We start from the raw sequence: 24,155 nt of genomic DNA on the forward strand, positions 1-24,155 counted from the left end.
CCGTTTTGGCTGATGAGAAAAGTCCTCAACCAGGTCCTAGTAAGAAAAAACTTATGAATGACTTTCATAACTCTGCATCAAGCAGAATGGTTCCCTGACCTTCTGAAACACCTCACGGAGATCCTGAGAGAACTCCCTCCACAACACAACCTACTCAAACGGCCACATGCCAAAATCTACCACAAAGCCATAGCTTTGTTTCGACTTCATGCCGGGAGACTGTCCAGCACCTTCTCACACAGAAAGGCTTTTCACAACAAGTTTCAAAGAGGATGGCTGAACTGAACACCTTAGATGCTCCACAGCTTCAGTCTACCAGGCAAAGTGGTGAGTTTTCTGTGGTTGGTGTTGAGGAAGGGGTATCTCTCCCCTCGATGTCACTGTCCCAACGATAGCAAAGTTCCTTGTATACCTTCAGGAAGAAATTATTGTCTCAGTTTCGACAGTTAAAAACTACCGCTCAGTCTGGCCTTTAAACTGAAAGGAGTTGATATTTTCTCCTCGGTGGAACCTTCCTCACTCACACAAAGTTGAGATTACTTGTCCCCAGTTGGAATGTAGACCTCCTTGGAACGTGGTTCGGGTCCTTCAGTCCCTGAAGGGTCCTCCCTACGAACCATTACGCCAGGCCACAGATCGCCACTTCACGTGGAAGACGGTATTCCTACTCGCTCTGGCCTTGGCCAAGAGAGTTGGTGAACTGCATGGTCTATCATCTGATATCTCCCACTTTAGAAGATGGGGAGAAGTACAGTAGTCCTTAGCTACGTCCCCGAGTTTATTGCTAAGTCTCAAAATCTAGGTGTGCTGGACTCTAGGTTTGGCCCATTCCAGATAGAGAGTCTTCGTTCTGTAACCAACTGGTACTTTGCCCAGTCAGGAGTCTGATGTGTTACCTAAAAAGAACGGCAGCAGCTCGTCCCCGTGTATCAACTCAGTTTGTTAGCATGGGGAAGGTCAAGAGGAGGGTCACTAGGAATACCATTTCCTCCTGGATTTGGAAAGCAATTGACTTGGCCCTTAATCCAGATCCTCCTCCTTTCAAACGACCCAGACCTCATGACGTCAGAGGCATTGCTACGTCTCTGGTGTGCAAAAAGAAGTACTTTATGCCGCAGGTACTCCAAGCGGGTGTGTGGAAGTGTCAGACAACCTTCACCGCCCACTACCTGCAAGACGTAACCCACAGTAACATGGATATGTTCTCCACTGGTCCTGTGGTGGCTGCACAAGAAGCGGTCTAAAACATCTTCAGCTCCTTGCTGGACAAGTAGCAGAGGGTTGAGAGGTGAGGTTACCCAGGTTAGTCTGGGATGAATGAGTAGAAGACTGGTGCCTTACTTCCTTTCACCTTCTCTCACCCTGGGGAAAACAGCACCACAGTCCTCAGCACAGCTGACCTTACCTCTCTGCAGGTAAGACTCATTTCCCTTGTGCATCCTGAGTATAGAAATAATACTTTGTTATGTCCCTAATACCTCTGAGGAAGGGTGTTGAGTAATTCTAGAAGAACTCTTTAGGTGACATCGAGTTCCTACGTTAAAGACAAGCCACATTGCTAGATGCACGAAAACACATGCTTCTGCAGGCTGCTAATAGTGCATACAATAATTGCAGCACTTCATTTTAGCGAGGGTTGGGTTCCTACTACACTCGACCATACAGTGAGGTAGAGAGAACCCCGGGTCAAACCAAGGCCAGTTGGGAGGACTTCCTCCCTCCTAAGAGTGAGTCACCCCTATAAATAGCGAAGGGTTTGTATTTGTGCAGGAACAAATGACAAATTTGTTGAATAATTTGTATTTTTCCTAGCATACAAACCTAGAGCTCTTTATGCAAATTGGCCCGCCACCCTGTCCCCCTAGAAGTCATGCCAGAAAACAAAAGTGCTTGCTTAGCCCAGGTGAGCCAAGGCACCAGTCACCCATTGAGATACTACCACTAGAGTGTTATGATGTTCTTTGACTGGCCAGACAGTACTACATTGGATCCTTCTCTCTTGTTACGGTTCACTTTCCATTTGCCTACACATACGCTGAATAGTCTGACCTATTCCTTAAAGACTCTCCTCTGTCCTCATACACCTAACAACACTGAGATTACCAAACAATTCTTCTTCACCCAAGGGGTTAAGTACTGGTGTGTAATTGTTCAGTGGCTACTTTCCTCTTGGTAAGGATAGAAGAAACTCTTAAGTTATGGTAAGCAGCTCTTCTAGAACGACACTCCAAAATCAAACCATTGTTCTCTAGTCTTGGGTAGTGCCATAGCCTCTATACCATGGTCTTCCACTGTCTCTTGGATTAGAGTTCTCTTGCTTGACGGTACACTCGGGCACACTATTCTATCTAATTTTTCTTCCTCTTGCTTTGTTAAAGTATTTATAGTTTATATAGGAAATATTTATTTTAATGTTACCATTCTTAAAATATTTTATTTTTCCTTGTTTCCTTTCCTCACTGGGCTATTTTCCCTGTTGGGCCCCTGGGCTTAAAGCATCCTGCTTTTCCAACTAGGGTTGTAACCTAACAAGTAATAATGATAATAATATCAAATAGCAGTGGGGGGTAGTTATCCCTCGCTAAAATTATCATAGCTCATCTTTCAGCTTCGCGGAGAGTAATACCTCTATAAATAGCTCCAGCTTTGTATGCTAGGAAAATACAAATTATTTCACAAATTTGTCATATTGAAAATGAAATGCCAGGATGCCCAGACACACAGGATTGAATATGTGCATAGTAGTTCGACATGTTGCTGATGAACCATCTCTGTTGGTGCATGAAACAGTTAATGTTGTGAAAGCTTTTAATGCACATGTGGGGTTGAGCCATGATTCAGAAATTGAAGGAGAAATTTGGCTGTGACTTATTTGTTCTTATCTAGAGCTACCCATGTTAGGGAAACAGATTACCATTATCAAAAAGAGAGAATATGCAGTAAATTTACTGTAACCAATAAATCCTGATCATTTTATGGAAGGTTTTTTCTCTTTAAATCATTCTGAAAACTGACTGGTAGATACTGACGACAAGTAATGTAAGTAAGAATTTCAACCCAAGAACTTAAGGACTTTGACAATGACAAATTCAGTATCATATTTTGAACATGATTATCTTATATAGCCTTAAAAAGAATGCTATTTTGAAGATTCAATTGTTGTGTTTTTTTTTTTATCAGAAAAACTTACAAACAATCAATTGGATGTACAAGAAGTTACCCAGAGTGAGGAGGGACAAAAACAAAAGCTGCGCATCGTCCTAAATGCAGCCAATCATGTATGTATATTTTTTTAATCTTAATGACCAATAATTTAAGTGTTATATAGTGATCACTCTTGTGCACATTCATGCTCACACAGGTGGAGTGATAAAGGCCCTTCAGTGTGCTTCTGTAGGAGTGTGCTCTTATATGTGAATGCCCATGAATTCTTTACAGTTTGTGCCCTGGATTTCATAATTGATGATGCTTTGTCCAGTAATACCTCTTTTACCTAACCTCTTTATCTGTAAGTGAACTACTCTATACCTCTAACCTCACCTTTTGAAACTAGAGTTGTGTTGGCTATGGTGAGAGGGTTCATTAATTTGGTGAGATGTAGCTATGTCACTCTTCCCCTATCCCTCTCCCTCACCCACCAATTATGCCACCCTTCTGTAAGTGCAAGTTATCGAAAGCTACTGTTTCGGTTTAATTCCATCAAAGATAATATCTTGAATCCCCTCAAATTTTCTCTATGCATGTACTATCAGTGATTATTGCAAATGTCTCAATCCATATGAAACAGCTTATCTTGTTATAAATGTCTAAATTTGGTAACTGTATTCACGCTAACAGAAATAGCTTTTTCTTTAGCCATCATTGGATAAGTTTTTGTTCATTGTATGCCTTGTAATTATACATAATAGTATACGTCTTTTGTCAAAGGAGTCTGATACAATTTTTTTATATTTCTGTACTGTGTAAAGTAAGTTCTTTTACCAATGAATTGTTTTATATCTTTTGATGGCTATCATAGAATTATTACATAATCACTAGACAATGAATATAAAGCTTTTTTACAACTAATTCAAGTGCTTTAGTAACTATTTAGAGTAAAGTAATATAAAGAAAACTAACTTCCGAAATTTTTTTCTTTAATTATTTCACAATGATTAGAAATATTTCTTTTTAAACGAAAAGTACACAAAATGAAATACATAATAGAAAAAAAGCAAACATCTAAAAAAAATTTTCTTCCTACACAAATACAAACCCCATGCTCTTTTCTATTGATATATGTTTTCTGCATCGCTGAAATCTAGCCATAAACTTTTATGCGATGTTCAAAAGCCCTCTACTAGTTGGTGTGAGTAGTGGGTAGTAGACTAGCCAATTCACTCACACTCAGCAGATGAGATCCCTCTCTTTTATTTTTGGCTCTATAGATTGAAATCTTGCCGTCTCGCTTTCTCGTTATTAACCCTGTTATCTCTGCCTATAAAACTAAGATTTCTCTCTATTTTCGGGTGTGTGTGGTCTCTGAGGACTTACGACTATTTGGGTTTGCCCTGGCATTGTGTGCCGCTGTTGCGGAACGTTTACGTCGAGTATGGTCATGGATCCTCACAGACTTTGTCCTGCTTGTATACAACACTCCTGCACGCAGGCTTCTCCATGTGACGAGTGTTTGGAGTAGACATCCTCCTAGTGGGAGTCGTACAGTAGGCAAAGGAAGAAGTCTAAAAGGGATTCCTCTCCCTCGGGATCATCCTCGGGATCGAAGAAGTTCCAACTTCTTTCTCTGGCACCTTGTACTCTCCCTGTAGACACTTTCTGTTTGTTCTCCTCTGAAGTGCAATGGGTTAAGAGTGATGACCACTGGACTCCTTTGACCCCCCGGACAACCATCGGGCCTGGAGGACCCCGTCACTTTCCCTATCAAAGCAGTGGCGCTTGCTACCCGTGGGTAGTCTACCAAAAATATTTTGACGCCTTGTGTCATTTGTGGCCTTCTTTGGGGCTTCCGGGTTCCCCCATGAAGGAACAGCTTTTGGAGGTGCTAAAGCTAAGGGCACAGCGGGAGTGCACATCTGCTTTCTCAGGGGTTCTTGATCTTCCCTCTCGAACCGCTGGAAGCGAACCGGTCTCGTGCCCCTGGCTGATGTATCCTCTACAGCTCCTATCCCACCTAAGGGGTTGCAGGCTGGTACTTCTTCTTGGAATGCCAGCTGTATCTAGACTCCAAGGCTGCCCATGACATGCTTGATCCCTTATGGGAGAAGCTGGGTATCATCCCAGTCAAAGTGACCAAGACGTGGAGGAAGCTGAGACAGGAAACAACACCCCTCAGAAACGCCTTTCATCCGAGGACAAGCAGGGGTTCGAGATCTCCTAAGGAAATTTCATTCACGGACAATTATCGACTCACCAGTTGAGATAGTCCATACCGCACCATCCGTTCCGCTTTTGAACCTTTTGCTGCTCCTGTCGAGCCTCCACAGTTTTCTCAACCAGTAGTGACCCCTGAGAAGGAGACAGCTAATCTCGTAACCTCATTTTTAGCTAAGCCTCAGGAGTGGAAGAATACAAAAACCCTTCAGAAGAACTGGACTTCGAAAGTTCTTGAGGATCCGGTACTTCGAAAGGGTGCTTGTGATGCGGTACTTTCCTTGTCTTTGTCTATGAAGTAGAACCTCCCCTCTAGAGTAGGTCTCGTTCCTCAATTGGGGTATCGTTGATAACCTGAACCCAACTCAGGCTCTTATTGATGTGAGTGAGGAGTTGGATGAAGCTAATGAAGATTCAGACAACTCTGTTGGTGTGCTGCCTCGGCCCGCTGGCCCGAAAGCTTCTGCCATTGAGCAAGGAGAGTCGGACTATTTCTTTGAGCAAGTTCTAGCTTTAGTAAGGAAGATCAGTGGACTTGGGGATCCATCATACTCCCTTCCTGAAGGGAGAGACTTGGTCCTACACTCATTTTGTCAGACCCCCCGACCTGGAGAGACCAAGCTCGAGTTGCACTGGTCCAAGATGGTTTCAGGGTCTATAAGGAAAGCTGTTTTCCAAATAGCTGGGAAGAAAGACTGCGAGCTAAAAGTTTGTCTCATGTACTTCCTGTGCCTTTCATCAGGTAAAGCAAGTATTACAACATCCTACACGATAACCCCTCAGCCTTACTGTTATATCCTGCAGTCTTGGCTTTAGTTTAGGGGTTGCCCATGGATAAATTGGCAGCACAACAGGTGACGTTCTCGGCTGCAGAAGCTTGGAACTTAGAGTGGATTGCAAAGGTGACTTTGCAAGCCACTTTGTGGATCGACTAGTAGTCTGGCTTGGTTGGTTATCTGATCGCTAATCAGGTTTTGGTGGACCCAGAAAAAAAAAGGTAATGTACACCTTTTTGCTTTCGTGAGCAAGTACTGTAGAGGTCCTCGCTTACAACGCAGTCAACCAAAGGGTTAACTGCACCTTGAAACAGTGTGACACTGTTGCTTCAAAGTTTCAAAGGCAGGTGCCAAAGATGGATGTACTTAGGTTTCGTAACTCATCAGTGGAGGGTCCCCCCTTGTTCTGCTTGGAAGACATTGATGCAGTTGCAGAGGAAGGCGAGTCAGGACATCTCGCCCCGACTCTTTGTCCCCATCTGCATAGGCAGGCACATAAGATGACAGGGACTTCGAAGCAGACCAATGCTAAGATGTAAGAACACAAGTGGCCCTTTCTTGGCAAAGGAGCAAAGGGAAAAGGAAGGTTAAGGTGGAAAATGCCCTTGCCTTCCAGATTTTGAGTCTTCAGAATAAAACTAATGATCCTGATCAGCTGTTACTATGTCCTGTGAGAGTGCTGAGGCACTATCTCAAGCCTGAATCTAGAGCTCACACACACATCAATCGCTTGCTTGTGAGCGTGGGCAGGGTAAAGAAAAGGATTATAGTTTCCTCATGGATTAGGCACGTCACTGACTGGGCATTGAATCCTCTCTCTCTCTCTCTCTCCTCATGATGTTAGGGATGTTAGCACGTCCATAGCGTTTAAGAGAAGCTTCTCTGTGACACAGTTACATTGATCCCTCGTTTATCGCGGTAGACAGGTTCCAGACCCGACCGCGATAGGTGAAAATCCGCGAAGTAGTGACACCATATTTACGTATTTATTTAACATGTATATTCAGACTTTTAAAACCTTCCCTTGTACGTAGTACTGTTAACAAACTACCCTTTAATGTACAGAACACTTACTGCATGTACTACAGTACCCTAAACTAAAACAGGCACAAATATTAAAGGCAATTTTATATCATGCGTTTCCTAAACACGCCAAAAAGCACGATAAAAATGGCAACCAATGTTTTGTTTACGTTTATCTCTGATCATAATGAAGAAGCAAATGCATTTAGTGTACACATCTGTGTATAGGTTAGTTTTTGCATCGATTATATTGATTATTCAGTACAGTATGTTGATTTTGTTATTACCAATGTTTTACTTAATTTTTCTTAGGACTTCCAAATGAAACGGCGGCGTCATAAAGTACGCTCCATCTTCGATCGTAATAAACAAACAAAGGCATTTAACGCGCATGATGAAAGTGATAAATAATGATATTACTGTACAGTAAAAGCTTTTAGAAAATATGTTATTACAAATATTATATACCGTATCTATATAAAATCATACATACGTAGCAAAGCAGGAAAACAATTTACGAGAGAGAGAGAGAGAGAGAGAGAGAGAGAGAGAGAGAGAGAGAGAGAGAGAGAGAGAGAGAGAGTTGTTTTGCGTACGTAAATGTAAATTTTAAACAAAAAAATAGCCCCATTTCATATAAAATAGGTTATTACAAATATTTTATTTTATCATATTACAGTAGTCTGTATAATACTGTAAAGTTCAGTACAGTATGTTGTTGTTAGTCGTGGCGATGAAATTCTCACGAAACAAAAACACGGCATTCGATTACAACAGCTGATTCATTCTCTCTCTCTCTCTCTCTCTCTCTCTCTCTCTCTCTCTCTCTCTCTCTCTCTCTCTCTCTCTCTCTCTCTCTCTCTCTCTCTCTCTCTCTCTTCGTGTTATACAATACTTACATATAGATGAAGAAACTAAAATTAGTTTTCTTAGTGTCAATTAAATACGAAACGAAAAAATTATGCCGAGTTTACATCCATTTCAATCGTTGCTAAAAATACGGCATCCGATTTCATCAGCAAACCACTAGTTTTTGGGAAACATCATTTTATTCTAGAAAATTGCTACTCTTTAAATAGTTAATTGCACATTAAGAAAGCGTGTACTTTTGTTTTTAAATTTCGGGTGTGTTTTAAAAATCGAGTATTGTTGACTTCTTTTTGTTTTACTTTTGGCTGTGATCAGATCAGCTGACGTCTAGCTGCCGCTCTTGAGAGCGTACAAATACACTAACAGAGTATCGTTTATACCATTTCTTAATTTATTCAAACCGTCTATACAGTTGATATTACATAAGCACCAATGTGTTATAACCTATCAAATTTTTTTGTTTATTACATTTAAAACAACACACACACACACACTCTCTCTCTCTCTCTCTCTCTCTCTCTCTCTCTCTCTCTCTCTCTCTCTCTCTCTCTCTCTCTCTCTCTCTCTCTCTCTCTCTCTGTGGGCTACTTTTCACTACCTCCCATTCTTTACCTCTCTCTATCTCTCTAACAAATTATATCTTTGTTGCTCCTCAAAGTTTCATTTATATTGAAAATCAATCATGATTCAATTTTCCTTACTTTCTCCAATCTAGCACCATCGGTCACATCGCGGTATTTTCGAAATTTCCAGAAAATCCGCGATATATGTATATATATGCGTTATGAAAAAAATCCGCGAAGTGGTGAATCCACGATAGTCGAACCGCGAAGTAGCGAGGGATCACTGTACTTCAATCAGCTGTTTGGCAAAGACAGACGTCCTTCACTACCCATTACCCGTAGGATGTAACCCACAGGAACCTGGATACATTTACTCTGGGACCTGTGGTGGCCACTCAACAAGTGGTTTAGCTACCTTAGCTTCCTTGCAGGACTTGTAGTAGTTGGTTGAGGCCGTATGTTACCGGGTATCAGTCTAGGATGAATAAATGGAATGGCTAGCTTTTATTTCCTTCCTCTTCCCCTCTCTGGGGACACAGTGTCTGGAGGACTCTACAAGATGGCCTTCCTCCAACTGCAGGTAAGATCCATTTTCACTTGTGTGGTCTGAAATATTGCATATATAGACATACCTCTCAACACAAAAGAATCTGCTTATGAAATTTTCATGCTGTGAAACGAGATGCGAAGAACTTTACGACTCCCAACGCCTAAAATGTTTCGTGCAATGAAAGAAGGTACGGTACAAGAGCCCGACCGTCTCCGAGGCCGATTTTAAAATTTGCGTGCCGCCAGCCCGTAAACTCACCACCATCTTCCCGGACTCCCATTGGTTATCTCCCTACTCGGATACTACTGTAGTTATAGTCATAGGATCCTGTCCTCTTATTGGTTAGCATCTACTGTACTGTATCCCATCATACATCTACGCATTGGCATTCTTCAGACATTTTGTTTCAGGCAGCGCTATCGTACGCATTGACTTTGTGTTTGTTATTTCACTTTCATGACTCTTATATTGTATTATGTTAAAATATTACGTTACTCTACTAAACTAGCCATGGGTGCCAAGAAAGGTGCTGATATGCAGGGAAAGAAGAGGATGGTGCTTTCTTTGGAGACAAAGATGGAAGCAGTCAAGAAATACGAGGCTGGCATGCTGTTAAGTATGTTCGCAAAGGAACATGGCCAAAATCCGTCTTCGATAGGAATGATCCTAAGTCATTTCAGGAAAATTTTAAGAAGCAGGCAGAAACAAGCTTCCTTGGATATTTTTTTTAAAAAGAGGCCGTTGGTACTAGTAGATCAAAAAGAAGCTTAACCCTGGATAGGTACGATGGGTCGTTTGCGACCCCGAGCGTAAAAAAAAAACAGGTTTTTCTCACGTGACTCACCCCCGTGACTGAATTTGTGGGTGATCGACCTGCAGGAGGTGTCTCCCCTACACGCTCTAGTAGTGTCCAGATGTGCATTGCTGTAGCTGTACTCCTTCCCCGATTTCTGAGACGCGTCGGGGTCGTTCGCGACCGAGTTTACCCTTCTAAGGTAGTTTGCATAATTATCAAAGTTATTACGTACTGTATTATGAAATTGTCGTAGAATGGTGCAACTTGTATAGGTTATCAGTTGTGGAAAGTCTTGGTGGATTGTTTGGCTACCATGTGCATGATTTTTTTTTTAGTTAAAATGTCGTTCATCACCACGAGGACCATTTTACCGCGAGTGCCCCTTTTTAATTTTTTTTCATTTTTTTGCCAAGTCATTTTTCCGTAAGATATTGCCAAATAGGGTCGTAAAACTTTTGCTTGTTTAGTGTTGGAAAGTGTGTCTAGATGATCTGGCTACCCATGCATGACTTTGTTTTTGTCAGATACGACGTAGTTATTGGTATATTGGGTATTTAACTGCGGTTACCAATTTCTGTTTTTTTTCAATATTTGTAAAAATTACTACGTAGTAAGGAATTGCCGTATATTATTCATTTTTTTTCATGTTTATGTGTTAGAAAGTGTGCCTTGATGGTTGGGCTAACACGTGCATGTCTTTTTTTTTTATCTGAGATGCCGTATATTAGAATGTCGGGCATTTTACCGCGAGTGTCCCTTTTTCATTTTTTTGCCAAGTCATTTTTCCGTAAGATATTGCGAAATAGTATCGTAAAACTTTTGCTTTTTTAGTGTTGGAAAGTGTCCAGATGATCTGGCTACCCATGCGTGATTTTGTTTTTGTCAGATACGACGTAGTTATTGGTATATTGGGTATTTAACTGCGGTTGCCAATTTCTGTTTTTTTTTCAATATTTGTAAAAATTTACTACGTAGTAAGGAATTGCCGTATATTATTGATTTTTTTTTCATGTTTGTGTTAGAAAGTGTGCCTTGATGGTTGGGCTAACACGTGCATGTCTTTTTTTTTTATCTGAGATGCCGTATATTAGAATGTTGGGCATTTTTCCGCGAGTGCCCCTTTTTATTTGTTTTGAATTTTTTTGCTTAGTCATGTTACCGTAAGGAATTGGCAAGTAGTGTCGCAAAACTTATATTTTTATAGTGTTGGAAAGTGTTTCTAGATGATCTGGCTACCCATGCCTATTTTTTTTTTAGCCAGATATGGCGTATATATAAGTATGTGTTCGATTTTCCTGTGATTGCCATTTTTTCGTTTTTTCCCATTTCTTTCAAAATTACTACGTACTAAGGAACTATCACAGAGTAATATTTCATTTATATGTTTATTTGTCGGAAAATGTGCCTTGATGGTTTGCCTAGCACGTGGCTGAAATTTTTTTTTTCTGAAATGCCGTATATTAGAATGGCCATTTTTCCACGATTGCCCCTTTTTATTTGTTTTGCATTTTTTTGCTTAGTCATGTTACCGTAAGGAATTGGCAAGTAGTGTCGCAAAACTTATAATTTTATAGTGTTGGAAAGTGTTTCTAGATGATCTGGCTACCCATGCCTATCTTCTTTTTTTAGCCAGATATGGCGTATATATAGGTATGTGTTCGATTTTCCTGTGATTGCCATTTTTTCGTTTTTTCCCATTTCTTTCAAAATTACTACGTACTAAGGAACTATCACAGAGTAATTATTCATTTGGATGATTATTTGTCGGAAAATGTGCCTTGATGGTTTGCCTAGCACGTGGCTGAATTTTTTTTTTCTGAAATGCCGTATATTAGAATGTTAGCCATTTTTCCGCGAGTGCCCCTTTTTATTTGTTTTGGATTTTTTTGCTTAGTCATGTTACCGTAAGGAATTGGCAAGTAGTGTCGCAAAACTTATACTTTTATAGTGTTGGAAAGTGTTTCTAGATGATCTGGCTACCCATGCCTATCTTTTTTTTAGCCAGATATGGCGTATATATAGGTATGTGTTCGATTTTCCGGTGATTGCCATTTTTTCGTTTTTTCCCAATTCTTTCAAAATTACTACGTACTAAGGAACTATCACAGAGTAATGATTCCTCTAGATGTTTATTTGTCGGAAAATTTTGTTTACTTTTTTTTTTGATTGAATATCATCAAATTTTTTTAGCTAAAATATTATATTGTTTTACATTTTTTTTTTTTTCGATTTTATTTCCCTTCAAAAAAATTTTTTTGGGTCAGAATTTTAATTTTATAGTCGTAAAATAATCGACAATTATCCAGCAACCCACCATACAATTTTTATGCATATCCAATAATAATTAGATTAGTAAATAACACCTTGAAATTGACATACCCTTCCTACATTTCAAGTGGCAGATTAGGGAGTCTGAGTCAGTGTGGTTGGCGGCCATTTTGTGGACATATCTGAAGCGTAAGCTGCCCTATCTATATATATTCTTGTTCCCTATAGAATTTGTGATATTTTGGTATATTTTTACCTGCATAAATATCATATTATATATAAAATATATGTATTTTTTTACGAAATTTCTAAGTACTCAAAAAATTACCTTTAGATATGGCCCCTGATATAAATGTAATTTACAAAATAATGAAGATTTTTTTACATATTTCTATTTTAGGATAACATATGTTTATTCCCTAAAAAAATTAGCCACTTCCTATTTCATTTGGGTACCCAAAAAAATTCATGAAATTTGGACAAATTTTTTTGGCCAAAAAAAGTTACCCTTTTTTTCTCATTTCAGATCTTCACCTCCATGGGTCTGACTTCATCCAAAATACATCAAGATGTGTCCTAAACATTCAAGAATCAATTCCTAAAAGGATTTGTGTATATATGTATAAACTTTTTTTTTATGAATTTTTATGTCAGGTCTTTTTTTTTTCTACTTAATTTTTTAAAATATTTATAATAAATAGTTTTTCTGCAGATGAGTAGTATTTATCTTTACAGTTGTTTTAAGCATTCATTGAAGTTTTTTTTTGGCAAAAGAAAAAAGGAGGTTACTGCAAAAACTGATTTTTCAAGAATTTTTTTTGGCGTCGGGGTCGTTCGCGTCCGAGTATACCCTTAAAGGGGTGTCCGAGGAGCGTACCTATCCAGGGTTAAAGTGATCCAGAAAGAAAGAAAAGTGGCAATGATGAAGAAAATATGTACAGTACATTAATTAGATTTAGAAAATACAAAGCGTAAAGTGAAAAAATTCAAAATATAAAAAGGCAAAAAAATAAAAAAGAAATTTAAAGCCTATCGTAAAATTGTTAATATTTTCTGACATTTGTTAATGTTTCCTAAAATTAAGTGTTAATGTTTTCTGTCATTTATTAATGTTTTGTAAAGTTAAGTGTTTATGTTTTCTGCCACTTGTTAACGTTTTCTGCCGTTTGTCATTTTTCTCTACTGCCCCGCCACTTCGCTCTCGGACATCGCCTCACTCCAAAGGTAAGGTTTCATATTTTTGCTACTTTATTTTTACTGTTTGCTCTAATTATAGTCAGACCTCGGTTATCGCAATAATTAGGTTACAGACACTGTCGTGATAAGTGAAAATTCGCGAATAAATGTTACACTAGGGTGGGCTAGCTCTTAACCTAAAATGTCACTGCCCCTTGCCCCAAGCAGCTGCCAGAGCTGATGATTAACACAGTAAATACTGCCTAATAGTTTTACTTTGGTTTCTACAACAGTTTATAATCTTATGTACAGTGTACAGAACATTTGCACAGATGTACACTATGTATTTGACAGTTAGGTTACAGTACAGTATTGTGCTAAGGTAAAGTGTACCGAGTCGTCATCATCCCCTTACTCTTTTGTATAGCAAAAGTTGTTCCTATCTAGTAATACTGTACTTTAACCTAATACTCACTGATACTCTAATGTATATTACTGTAATATAAGTACAGTAATCTTACTACAGTACAGCTTAACCGTACTTAATGTAAATGTTCGGTGTTTTCGTTCAGACGACTGTAGCCTACGCCGCTAGCATGACACAACTTCTTGTGTTGTTTCTTGCGTAGTATTTTATTGTATATTTGTACCTTGAAATACAGCATATTTTATAAACTAAAACCTTAAATATCTCGATAACAATGATTTCTTTCAAGTAAAACAAAAACAGTGCATTTGATTACTTTTCAACAATTGATCTCTCTCTCTCTCTCTCTCTCTCTCTCTCTCTCTCTCTCTCTCTCTCTCTCTCTCTCTCTCTCAATATTCAATTTCTTTTTGGAAGCATTATTGCATTCTAGAAACTTACGATTATTTAAATGATTAACTGTGCTTTAATAAAACATTTATGTACTTTTGCTTTAAATTTCGTGTGTATTTTATCAATTTAAGTATTTTTGGTGCCGTGATCACACAAACAGAGAGAGAGAGAGTGTGTGTGTGTGTGTGTGTTAATGTTTTGTGCTTCCCCTACCCTCACACACTTTACAGCTCTAACGAGTAGTACTTCCCCCGCTCGTTGTCTTCCTCCGTAATAACCAAACTTTTCTACACCTGAAATTCTGAAATCTATAGATATTTGGGGAGACAGTGGGGGACCGGAGACAACTGGACATTTGTATTTGACTGTACAGTATTGTATTTCATTGAGTTTCGTGGAATTTAGACATTTGATGAACATTTAATGTGGTGTTTTTGTAGGGCCTGTAATGAATTAGGCTATTTACTTGTAAAAGGCGACACGCACAAAAAAATCACGCTACGAAAGCCACTACGGAACTGATTAATTTCGTGTTGTGAGGCACTATTGTATTTTGCCCTATCGCCAGTCTCACATGAGGACGAGTTGCACTTTGTCTAGGTTCAAGTTTAAAGGTGATTATTATTACTTTTTACTCTTACCTGGTCAGTTCACAGTGCTTGTTTCCACTCATTCACACCATGATTTCCCAGGTTATTAAAATTTCCAGGTTTACCAGGTCAGAGGTGTACCTCAGGTCTAGTTTTCCCACCTGTTGAAATTTGAATTTCCACCCACCAAAGGATGAGTCTTCCTAGTAAAGAGCGAAGGGTTGGTATTTGTGTAGGAACAAATGACAAATTTGGAGGTAATTTTTATTTTTCCTAACTATACAAACCTGAGCTCTTTACACATGATATGTGGTAATTCGGTTTTACCATTAAGACCTATATTCCTTGATTGCTGCAGCTTTCTTCAGGTTACAGTTTAATTGTGTAATGTTTATGTACTGAAGTAATTAATCTAATACAGTACTTTAATGTCTTTCTTATTTATTGATTTTTCTTATACGTCTTTTACTTCATAAATTATAGTCAATCCATATTTTATTCAAGATAAAAGTGATTTCAGGTTTATTTACAAAGGAAACAAGCTTACAATAGTTAATATTATCTTTTATACACTGTATCTCTATCACTAAAACACACACACATACAATTTCCCAGTTTTAATATACTTTCTTGCAGTGTGTACAGCAAATGCTAACTGATTATAGTAGGTTACTATAAATGATATGTTATATTGAGAGCTTTTAGAATAACACTTTAATGCTCTTTGATTAGTGAAATCTAACTAACTAATTGTTATGAAAACTCATTGATTCGATCATAGTAAGTGTTGTAGATGAAGACTGTAATATAGCATAGCAGTCATTTCATTATTTAGCTTTGCACTGTTTACATGTTTACATTTTTATGTTGACCTATTTTAAGATGTGCATACAGTACTAATAAATATACTCTGATTTGTTAAATAATTGTTCCAATTTGTTGATGCTCATCTTTATTACTTGACTTGATGCTAATTATTGAGTTTTGTTCCACATTCATTACCAATTTAAGGTAAATGAAATACTTTGATTCTTATTGAAATGGTCCCAGGGTTAACTTCCAGTATATCTGGCTAGCTTAAGCTAGCTTTATGTAACTACCTAAACTTTTCAATTGTTTATTTTTTTTTTTTTAACTCTCCAAATTGAAGTTCATTAATTCATTGTACCTGATATTGCTTCACAGGCTATATAGATGGGTTCATATAAAGTAATCTAGTAATTGAAAAGTTGTGTTAGGATTTTGAGTAAGCTTAGCAAAGGCTAATCATAGCAGGTATTTTGTGAAATACATTTTGCTATTTCCTAATGCCCGTTTTGTATGTGGTTAATGTAGGATTTACTTTGAACTACAGTACAATATTTTTTTCTGTAGATAAAAAATTTCAAGTATGTAATGCACATTACTGTAGTCATTGATATAGAAGGTACTATTAGAGAAACTGCTGGCAATGCAGATTTACCAGCAATGTAGGTTTGACTACAATTGAGTCATAGCTAAACATCAAAAGTAGAAGTTTGACTTTTACGTAGATGTAAAAGATATTGATAATTGAATTAATGGGCGTTAAGGGGACCGTCTGCCATGTCTGCCATTTTTTTTTTTGCTAATGATGCAAATTACACCATTTCTATATATGTTTTAGAGATATATAATACCTTCATCATATAAAAATTTCAAGTCATTTGATCAAAAACTTTTGGATTTATTAGCAAAAATCATGATTTAAAAAAATAATTTAGGTACATTTTTCCCCACTACTATAATACCAATTGTATTGAAACTTATACCATAAAATACTCTATCAACCGAACAATTCTGTCAGACAGAATTTTGATTTCCCTTTCTGTTTTTTTTTAATGAATTTTTATTTTTTTTTCCTCGTCTAGACGGAAAATATTCGTGAAAAAAAATATAAAAAGAAAATCAAAATTTTGTCTGACAGAATTGTAGGATTTTGATTCTTCCTTTCAAGGATTTCTTTCTCTCTAATATCGAACAACAAATACGTGAGAAAAATGTACCTAATTGTGAATAAGTATGTTTTTGAATTATGAGCTCCCAAAGATTTGCAACACATTTTCGCTTCTTTTCTTAAAGAAATCAAGATAATATTATTATGATAACTTTTTTTGTTTATTCTTACATAAATGCACCCTAAACGAGGTATTTGAACCCTCAGTTTACTATTCCTACTGTTAGAGTTGCCAGCGATCTCTCCTTGTTGCCAGTGTTTTAGTTAGCAGGTTTCAGCTCTGTACTCTTATTCATGTTTCCCTCTTTCTTGGTTCTTTTTTCTTGCTCTCCACTTACTTTTTGTTCTTTTTATCACCTTATGTAACATTGGCATTGCTATAAAGTTCCAGAGGACGTTGTGAAAGCACAATCTACATACGAACTTCAAGTAAATAAACACATGCATTATAATTTCTATATGTCTTTGGAAACTTTGCTGATCTCGTAGCTGGTAGTTTTCATTTACCTTCCCTCTACCAATGCCTTTCATTTCTGCCAGAAGTACGATATATCGAAACATAAGAGTAATAGAGAGAGAGAGAGAGAGAGAGAGAGAGAGAGAGAGAGAGAGAGAGAGAGAGAGAGAGAGAGAGAGAGAGATCATGAATATAATTTTGGAGTGATAGCATTTGGTTGATATACTGTAGATGGCAGTTCAAATTGAGAGAGAGAGAGAGAGAGAGAGAGAGAGAGAGAGAGAGAGAGAGAGAGAGAGAGAGAGAGATCAACCATTATTTGATTCTAAGAGAGTTGAACATTGTTATTATAGAATTTGTATAAATGGCAGTTTTAAATAATTCGAGAGAGAGAGAGAGAGAGAGAGAGAGAGAGAGAGAGAGAGAGAGAGAGAGAGAGAGAGAGAGAGAGAGAGAGAGAGAGAGAGAGAGAGAGAGAGAGATGCAAAAATAAACGTAACTAGATTCTGTCAAACTCGGTCATGCAGACGACAGTAAGGATGACGTCATAATTTAAAGACCAATATATCATCATTGTTTGGAAAGAATGATAGACTATTTGTTCTTTTTATGACCTTAGGTAACATTGGCATTGCTATAAAGTTCCCGAGGACGTTATGAAAGCACAATCTACATATGAACTTCAAGAGAGAGAGAGAGAGAGAGAGAACTACGATTCTGTCAAACTCAGTCAGGTAGACAACGTAGTAAGGATGACGTCATCATTTAAAGACCGCTATACCTTCATTGTTTGGAAAGATTATTGACTATTTGTTCTTTTTATGACCTTAGGTAACATTGGCCTTGCTATAAAGTTCCCGAGGACGTTGGGAAAACAATCTACATACGAACTTCAAGTAAACAAACGCATGCATTATAACTTCTGTAAGTGTTTGGAAACTCTGGCTTCTGTTCTCTTAGGAGTAGATTTCATTCAACTACGCTTTACCAATACCTTCCATTTCTGCCAGACGTACGATAGATCGAAACATAAGTGAAAAATCGCTATAGATATGCAAAAATAACACACAAAGACGATTTTGTCAAACTCAGTCATGCAGACGACGCAGTAAGGATGACGCATCATTTAAAGACCGCTATATCTTCGTTATTTGTAAAAATAATTGGCTGAAACTTCTGGGGAGCATGTACGATATGTTTATGCATACATAGAAGCAATAAAACGATTTTCTATTTCTGAAAGTTATGTCAAAACCCCATGGCGGACGGTCCCCTTAAAATGGCTTGTATAGATCATCATATGTATGTGCTTTTGTAACCGGAATACTGATCATATTTGGAAATAACGTCGGTCCTAAGCAGTGAATGAAACTTTTGATACTGAATCATTCATTATACACATTGAATTATGTCATATTCACTTTTGTGCTGTTGCAGTATTTGTTGTTTGGTATTTTCTTTGCTCATCTGGTAACATGGCAACTTCCACTAACAAATCTGGATCATGAAAGTATTCACCAAAGTGGTATAATCACAGAAATTAAGAATGGTTTTCCTAATATGGAAATCCTGCAAAATATGATGGTTTGTATAGTTTGGAAATGTCAACATTTAGTATTAAAAGAATTGTGGTATGACACACTCCTTACTGTCAAACTGATCTGTTTTTTTTTTTTTTTAATACATTTTGTCTCTCTGATTACAAAGGATACATTTTTAATACCTATACTGTATGTGAATTTGTGAACATTGTTTTCCAGTAACAATTATTTTTAGTATTTTTGTGTAAGTTATTGCAATATATTATTCTTATTGTAGTCATTTATTATGATTATTTTTTATTTCATATGCAGATTCTTGGGGTAACTCGATATGGGCCTCATAAATGGTCAGTGGAGTCCATTCACTCAAAGAATATTGTAGCTATTCTTCATCTACTTGTTGCCTTGGCTCGTCATTTTCGTGCTCCAATCAGGATGCCTGAAAACTGCGTAATTAATGTTGTTATTGTCCAGGTATGTAACTAGAAAAAGTTTTTGTGGAAAAAGTTTAGAATTAAGATATTGATTTAGTTGTTATGGATGAAAAATTATTGATTTTATGATTCACTTTTCACTGATTTTATGGGCCAATTTGACTGAATGGCAAGTACAGTATGTTAGCATGGCCAGTTAACTGCTTGATAGCAGACAAACCTGAGCAAGATAGAGTTGATGCTACTGAAGCTCCATTTTGATGAGTGATATATCAAGATGGCTGATTATCACATGAGGAACTTCCATTATGAAGAATAGTACACCAAAGATTTGTAACACTTAATTTTGAATCTGTTTCATTATTTGATGAATGATGTAGAACTCTCTTCCCTACTGGAAACAGGGAACCATCCTAAAAGTTAAAAACCTGCAGTTATCTGTTGAATGTCAGGACCCATAAGGTTTGTAGGTTTAGGCTTAGCACTTATCCGAATGTGCTTCTGTGGCATATGTGGCAGAATCCTTTCAGGTCTTACCTTTAGTAGACTGGGCCTTTTTTATTAGAGGTGTCCAGACAAAAATATACTTCTAGGTACTGATCCTTGCATTACTAAGAAATAACCTTGGACTTTGTTTAGTAGTGTTTTGTTATGCAATACTTGTAATTCTATCACCTGTATCAATATGGGGTAATTATTTCAGATGTTAACTAGTATTTACCACAAGATGTTCTGAAAGCGACTGCATAAGAAAGGGCATTAATCAAATTACCATTTAGTTTCCTTGCTGGTCAGGCAAGGAATGCAGTAAACATCTCGTGTCGTAAATAGGCAGGGAAAATAATGGCAAAGCATAAAGTCACAATGAAAATTGATGATAAACTCAATGTAGCTGTTCATTGGGACTTTCATAATGTCTTCATATCTGTTGCATTTTCATGCTTTTGTAACAAATTCCAGTTTTAAAGTAAAGATTAGAATATTAAAGGTGTCTGGTTTTAGATCTAATTTTATCAGAATAGATACTCACCAGAATGCCAGCCGGACAAGTCCAAACTCCCACTGTGGTGTCCAACCACAGCAGTAGCCTTCCCAGTAAACAGCTTAAACTTACGGTCCTGGGCTGGGTTCGATCTGTCGCCATGCGAATGTTAGGCAAACACTTTAGCACTAAACTTGCCAGGAGGCTAGTACTGTACAGAGGTATCACAAGAATTTCCGTGATTGCAGGATGGAAGAGCAAATTTTCAACTTCATCGCAGATTTATCTTTGAAGGAGCATTCTACCAAGTCAAGAAAGACCCATAAAATACTGTATCTTATTAGCTTAAATAACTACTCATGATGGACAGTGGCTAGTTGAAGGTGTAATATTTTCATCACAAAGTGGTTCCATCTAAAAAGAGTTGTTCATGCATTAAAAATGTAAATAGCTTTGAGCATGAGACAGTACACTTATTTGATTTTTTAGTTTGTCTAACTGGCAGGATAATGTCAAAGATCATAACCCTTGAAGAATCTAAAATAATCTTGATAAAAAATCAAGTCAGTAAGAGAGCTTTGGCAATTAGTAGAACTGTTGCAGTTATTTAACTCATTCATCTCTTGCAAAACACTCTTCTTTCTTCTCCTGACACTGTACTAGAACTTCTAACCTTCTCTGTGGGAAGGAGGAGGATGACTTCAATATCCATCTTGGGCAAGGTACGAGAGACCTCTTGGGCAAGGTACGAAGAAGACAATGGTACCTGCTTCCCCAGGAGAGGCAGTTATTCCCCGCTCTTCACCTCTTGATGAGCTGAAGAAATTGTGACGACAATGCTAAGTTTTCCTTAGGCTTGGAGGGCGTCCTCTTAATGCATAAATTGCTGCAAGCCCTGGGTACTTTCAGGCTGGTATATTCCTCACCTGCCACATTGGCAGAAGGAATACCTGATGTGGACCCCCAGGAATCCCTGTCTTTAGTTGGAGCGCAGACCATGGAGACGACGACAACAAACTCAAAGGAAAGGAAGCGATTCTCACTCCTTCCTTGAATTGTCCAATCTATTCAACCTTGCCTTCAGCTTCAGATTTTCCAGTCCCTACACACACTGCAATAGTAAAATTACTGATACGCTGTGAAGGGGAGATATAGATAGGTACATAGATAGATTTTTATTGACCACAAATTCTACATTAAAAATTACAATAAACATAATTACATATTAACATTAATCTATTATACATATTGGGATATTTACATTATTTTATATACAATGTAGTCCTTGAAATTACAGGATTTATAATAGTGCCTTAGCATACATCACAATTAAAATCATTAAACATATTTCCTATAAATCACTTCAACATGAAATAAAAAAATTACTATTAAACCAAAGAGAATATATCTATGGGTAGCAGTTCAAGATTGAGTGGGCAATTTTCACAGTAGTGTGTACATTTTTGGCAAGAATCTGATGAAATGAATTTATATTATAATTAATTCCTATACTATGTGTAATAGGGCATGAGTCCACCACATGTAGCTCCGTTTGCACCTCGCCACAAGTGCTTAGTCTCTCCTCTACTGGGAGGTGACCTCGACCTCTTCAATTCCACCTACCTGTTTCAATAGCAAAGTTATGGGAGCTTAATCTTAATTTAGTAAAAGAAGTTCTATAAATGTCATTACTATTTATCTTTTTAGTATATACGTCATGTACAGTAAATTCAGGTTAAAGCAAGTCCATCATCTCAGATCCTTCACAGTGCTATGTGAAACCTTGTGAGTCATGACCTGTTGGCTTGCACACCCTGCACAGAGCGCACCAATCTGTACTTACACACTCATCACACTTTCTGTCTCATGCATGGCCATTGTTCTCACCTGTTTATTCATGCACACAGGGCCCATTCACTGGTTTGTGTGTACCAATGATGCTTACCTTTACTGGTGCTTCATCATGCATATCCAACACACACAGCAATCATGTAAATCTTGTTAACCAGTGAGTGCTCTCCCATTGCTCTCGCTATATTCATCTATTTGTTTGCCTTCATCACGCTCTCCTACACGTATGCACATCTTGCTTGCCTTTTCCCCTTCACTTCCCATACCAGTCCAAGCTCACCCTTTGTGCGCACATGCATTTCTTAGGGTGATTCCTGTTGAACATGATCACATAGTATTTGGCATGCTTTCATTGTGCTCATAGTGCTTACCTGTGTATATACACTCATCATGCTCACCTTTATATGCTTTCTCATTGCTCTTACCTAAATATGTCTGCTCATGGTATTCACTTGTGTGCGTACACACACGTCACTTATGATCTTCTGCTCTTGTGCAAACTTCTTGAATGGAAGGCAATATTTCCCCTATTCATACACTTTCTCCTGCGCTCGTGCACACTCCTTTAGCAGAGGGAAAAATTTCCCCATTCATGCACACTGGTCCTGCATACCCAAGGTTATCCCTTGCTATGTGCTCCCTAGCGTGTGAATGCACTTCATTGGATGCACACATGCTTGTCCACATGCCCTCTTTTGCGAGTTCGCGTTCTCCGTTGCACACGTTCCCTCCTGTTGTAGCACATTCTGCGTGTATGCATCATTTTATTACTTTGCACTCTAAACAGTGTGAGTGCTTGACACTTTCAGCGACTTCAGTTAGTACACACACAACTCCCAGTATTTATTCTTCTGTGGATGGAAATTCACCAGCACAGGCAGGCACAATTAGTTGCTCTCATATACATACTTAGAGTTGGTCACCTGATTGTTCAACGCGATGAGAGAGCACGTCTGCTCTCGTATGTACGCTCATACGCTTACATTGGAGAGCAGTCGTCAGTTACAAGACACTCCAATGATTGAGATAATTTGCCCCTTTTTGACCGACCAATGCATAGGCACTCACCTAGCAGTGAGAAGTCACTAGCTCATGGCCAAAGTTATGTGAGTGCTTCAATCAAAATGAGGCCCTCAGATGATATCTCGTGGGGGGAAATCTTCACGAAATAGACAGTTACTACAAGAACATGATCTTCGTCTTTGCAATGATTCCCTTCTGGCCACCCCCTCACGTATGCATGGTAATGAGTTAGCCCAAGGATCGTTCCGACAGGATAATGTAAGCCGTTCTGCAGTACAGGGAGTAGCCCAGTCACCCAAGGCCAGCACTTGATCTCGGGAATCCGATCAGACTAGATAAAAGAGAGGCTAGTGACAACAATAACATAAAAAACCATCTCCTCAATGGGAAGAGGAGTCAAGGGAGACCATAGACCCTTCAACCCTTGACCAAGGTTCCGCTCCTCCGAGTTGGAGAACCTGGAGAGTGATTCAACCTTTTTCAAAGTCTTATGCCTGCTTTAGGAGTAAAACAACTTACGGGGAAACATCAAGAAACCCTGTAAAGGGAGGCAAGACTGCCATTGACCTGCACTTTGATGCCCCGGTAGGATCAAAGCCCTATTTAGAGCTTTCTTTGTCGGAACTAGCTGAATAGGCAATCAATAATGTGGATGAACAGATCTCTGGGCCAAGAATTTGTGGAAGCTTGGGCACACGTCAACAGCATTTGTCTTCTGATATACATCAACGACTGGTTGATACTCTTCTCCTCCCGAGGATAGCTTCTCCTAAAGAGAGAGACAAACTTCTTACATTTTGTCATGATTTAGGGATCGTGATAAATTGGGAGAAGACCAGTCTATAGAAAAAGCATAGGATGGAGTGCCTGGTTATGCTGATAGATACATTACAATGAAGGCAAAGATTTTTTCTTGCATTAGCTGACTCAGGAAAGCAGTACAGTATAACCCTTCTTCATCAATCAACTTATATCAGCAAGAATGGCAAAAGTTACTTGGACACTTGTCATCCTCGGAGAGGCACATGTTTCACAGGCGACTCCATCAGTGGTTTTTCCAATGATGCCTGAAGGCACACTCCTTTGCAGC

General features: G+C 38.3%; 1 protein-coding gene across 1 annotated transcript in view; it reads left to right on the forward strand.

Moving 5' to 3' along the window:
* The first annotated feature begins 272 nt into the window (after positions 1–272).
* The window catches only part of parvin (beta-parvin), a 48,374-nt gene continuing 24,491 nt past the window's right edge, over positions 273–24,155 (forward strand). Inside the window, exons 1-3 of the mRNA XM_068386160.1 lie at positions 273–327; positions 3,181–3,278; positions 19,088–19,249. Coding sequence (XP_068242261.1) covers positions 273–327; positions 3,181–3,278; positions 19,088–19,249 — 315 coding nt within the window. The remainder of the gene's footprint in view (positions 328–3,180; positions 3,279–19,087; positions 19,250–24,155) is intronic.

Source organism: Palaemon carinicauda, chromosome 14 (assembly GCF_036898095.1).
Source record: "Palaemon carinicauda isolate YSFRI2023 chromosome 14, ASM3689809v2, whole genome shotgun sequence".
In the NCBI taxonomy this organism is placed as follows: Eukaryota; Metazoa; Arthropoda; class Malacostraca; order Decapoda; family Palaemonidae; genus Palaemon; species Palaemon carinicauda.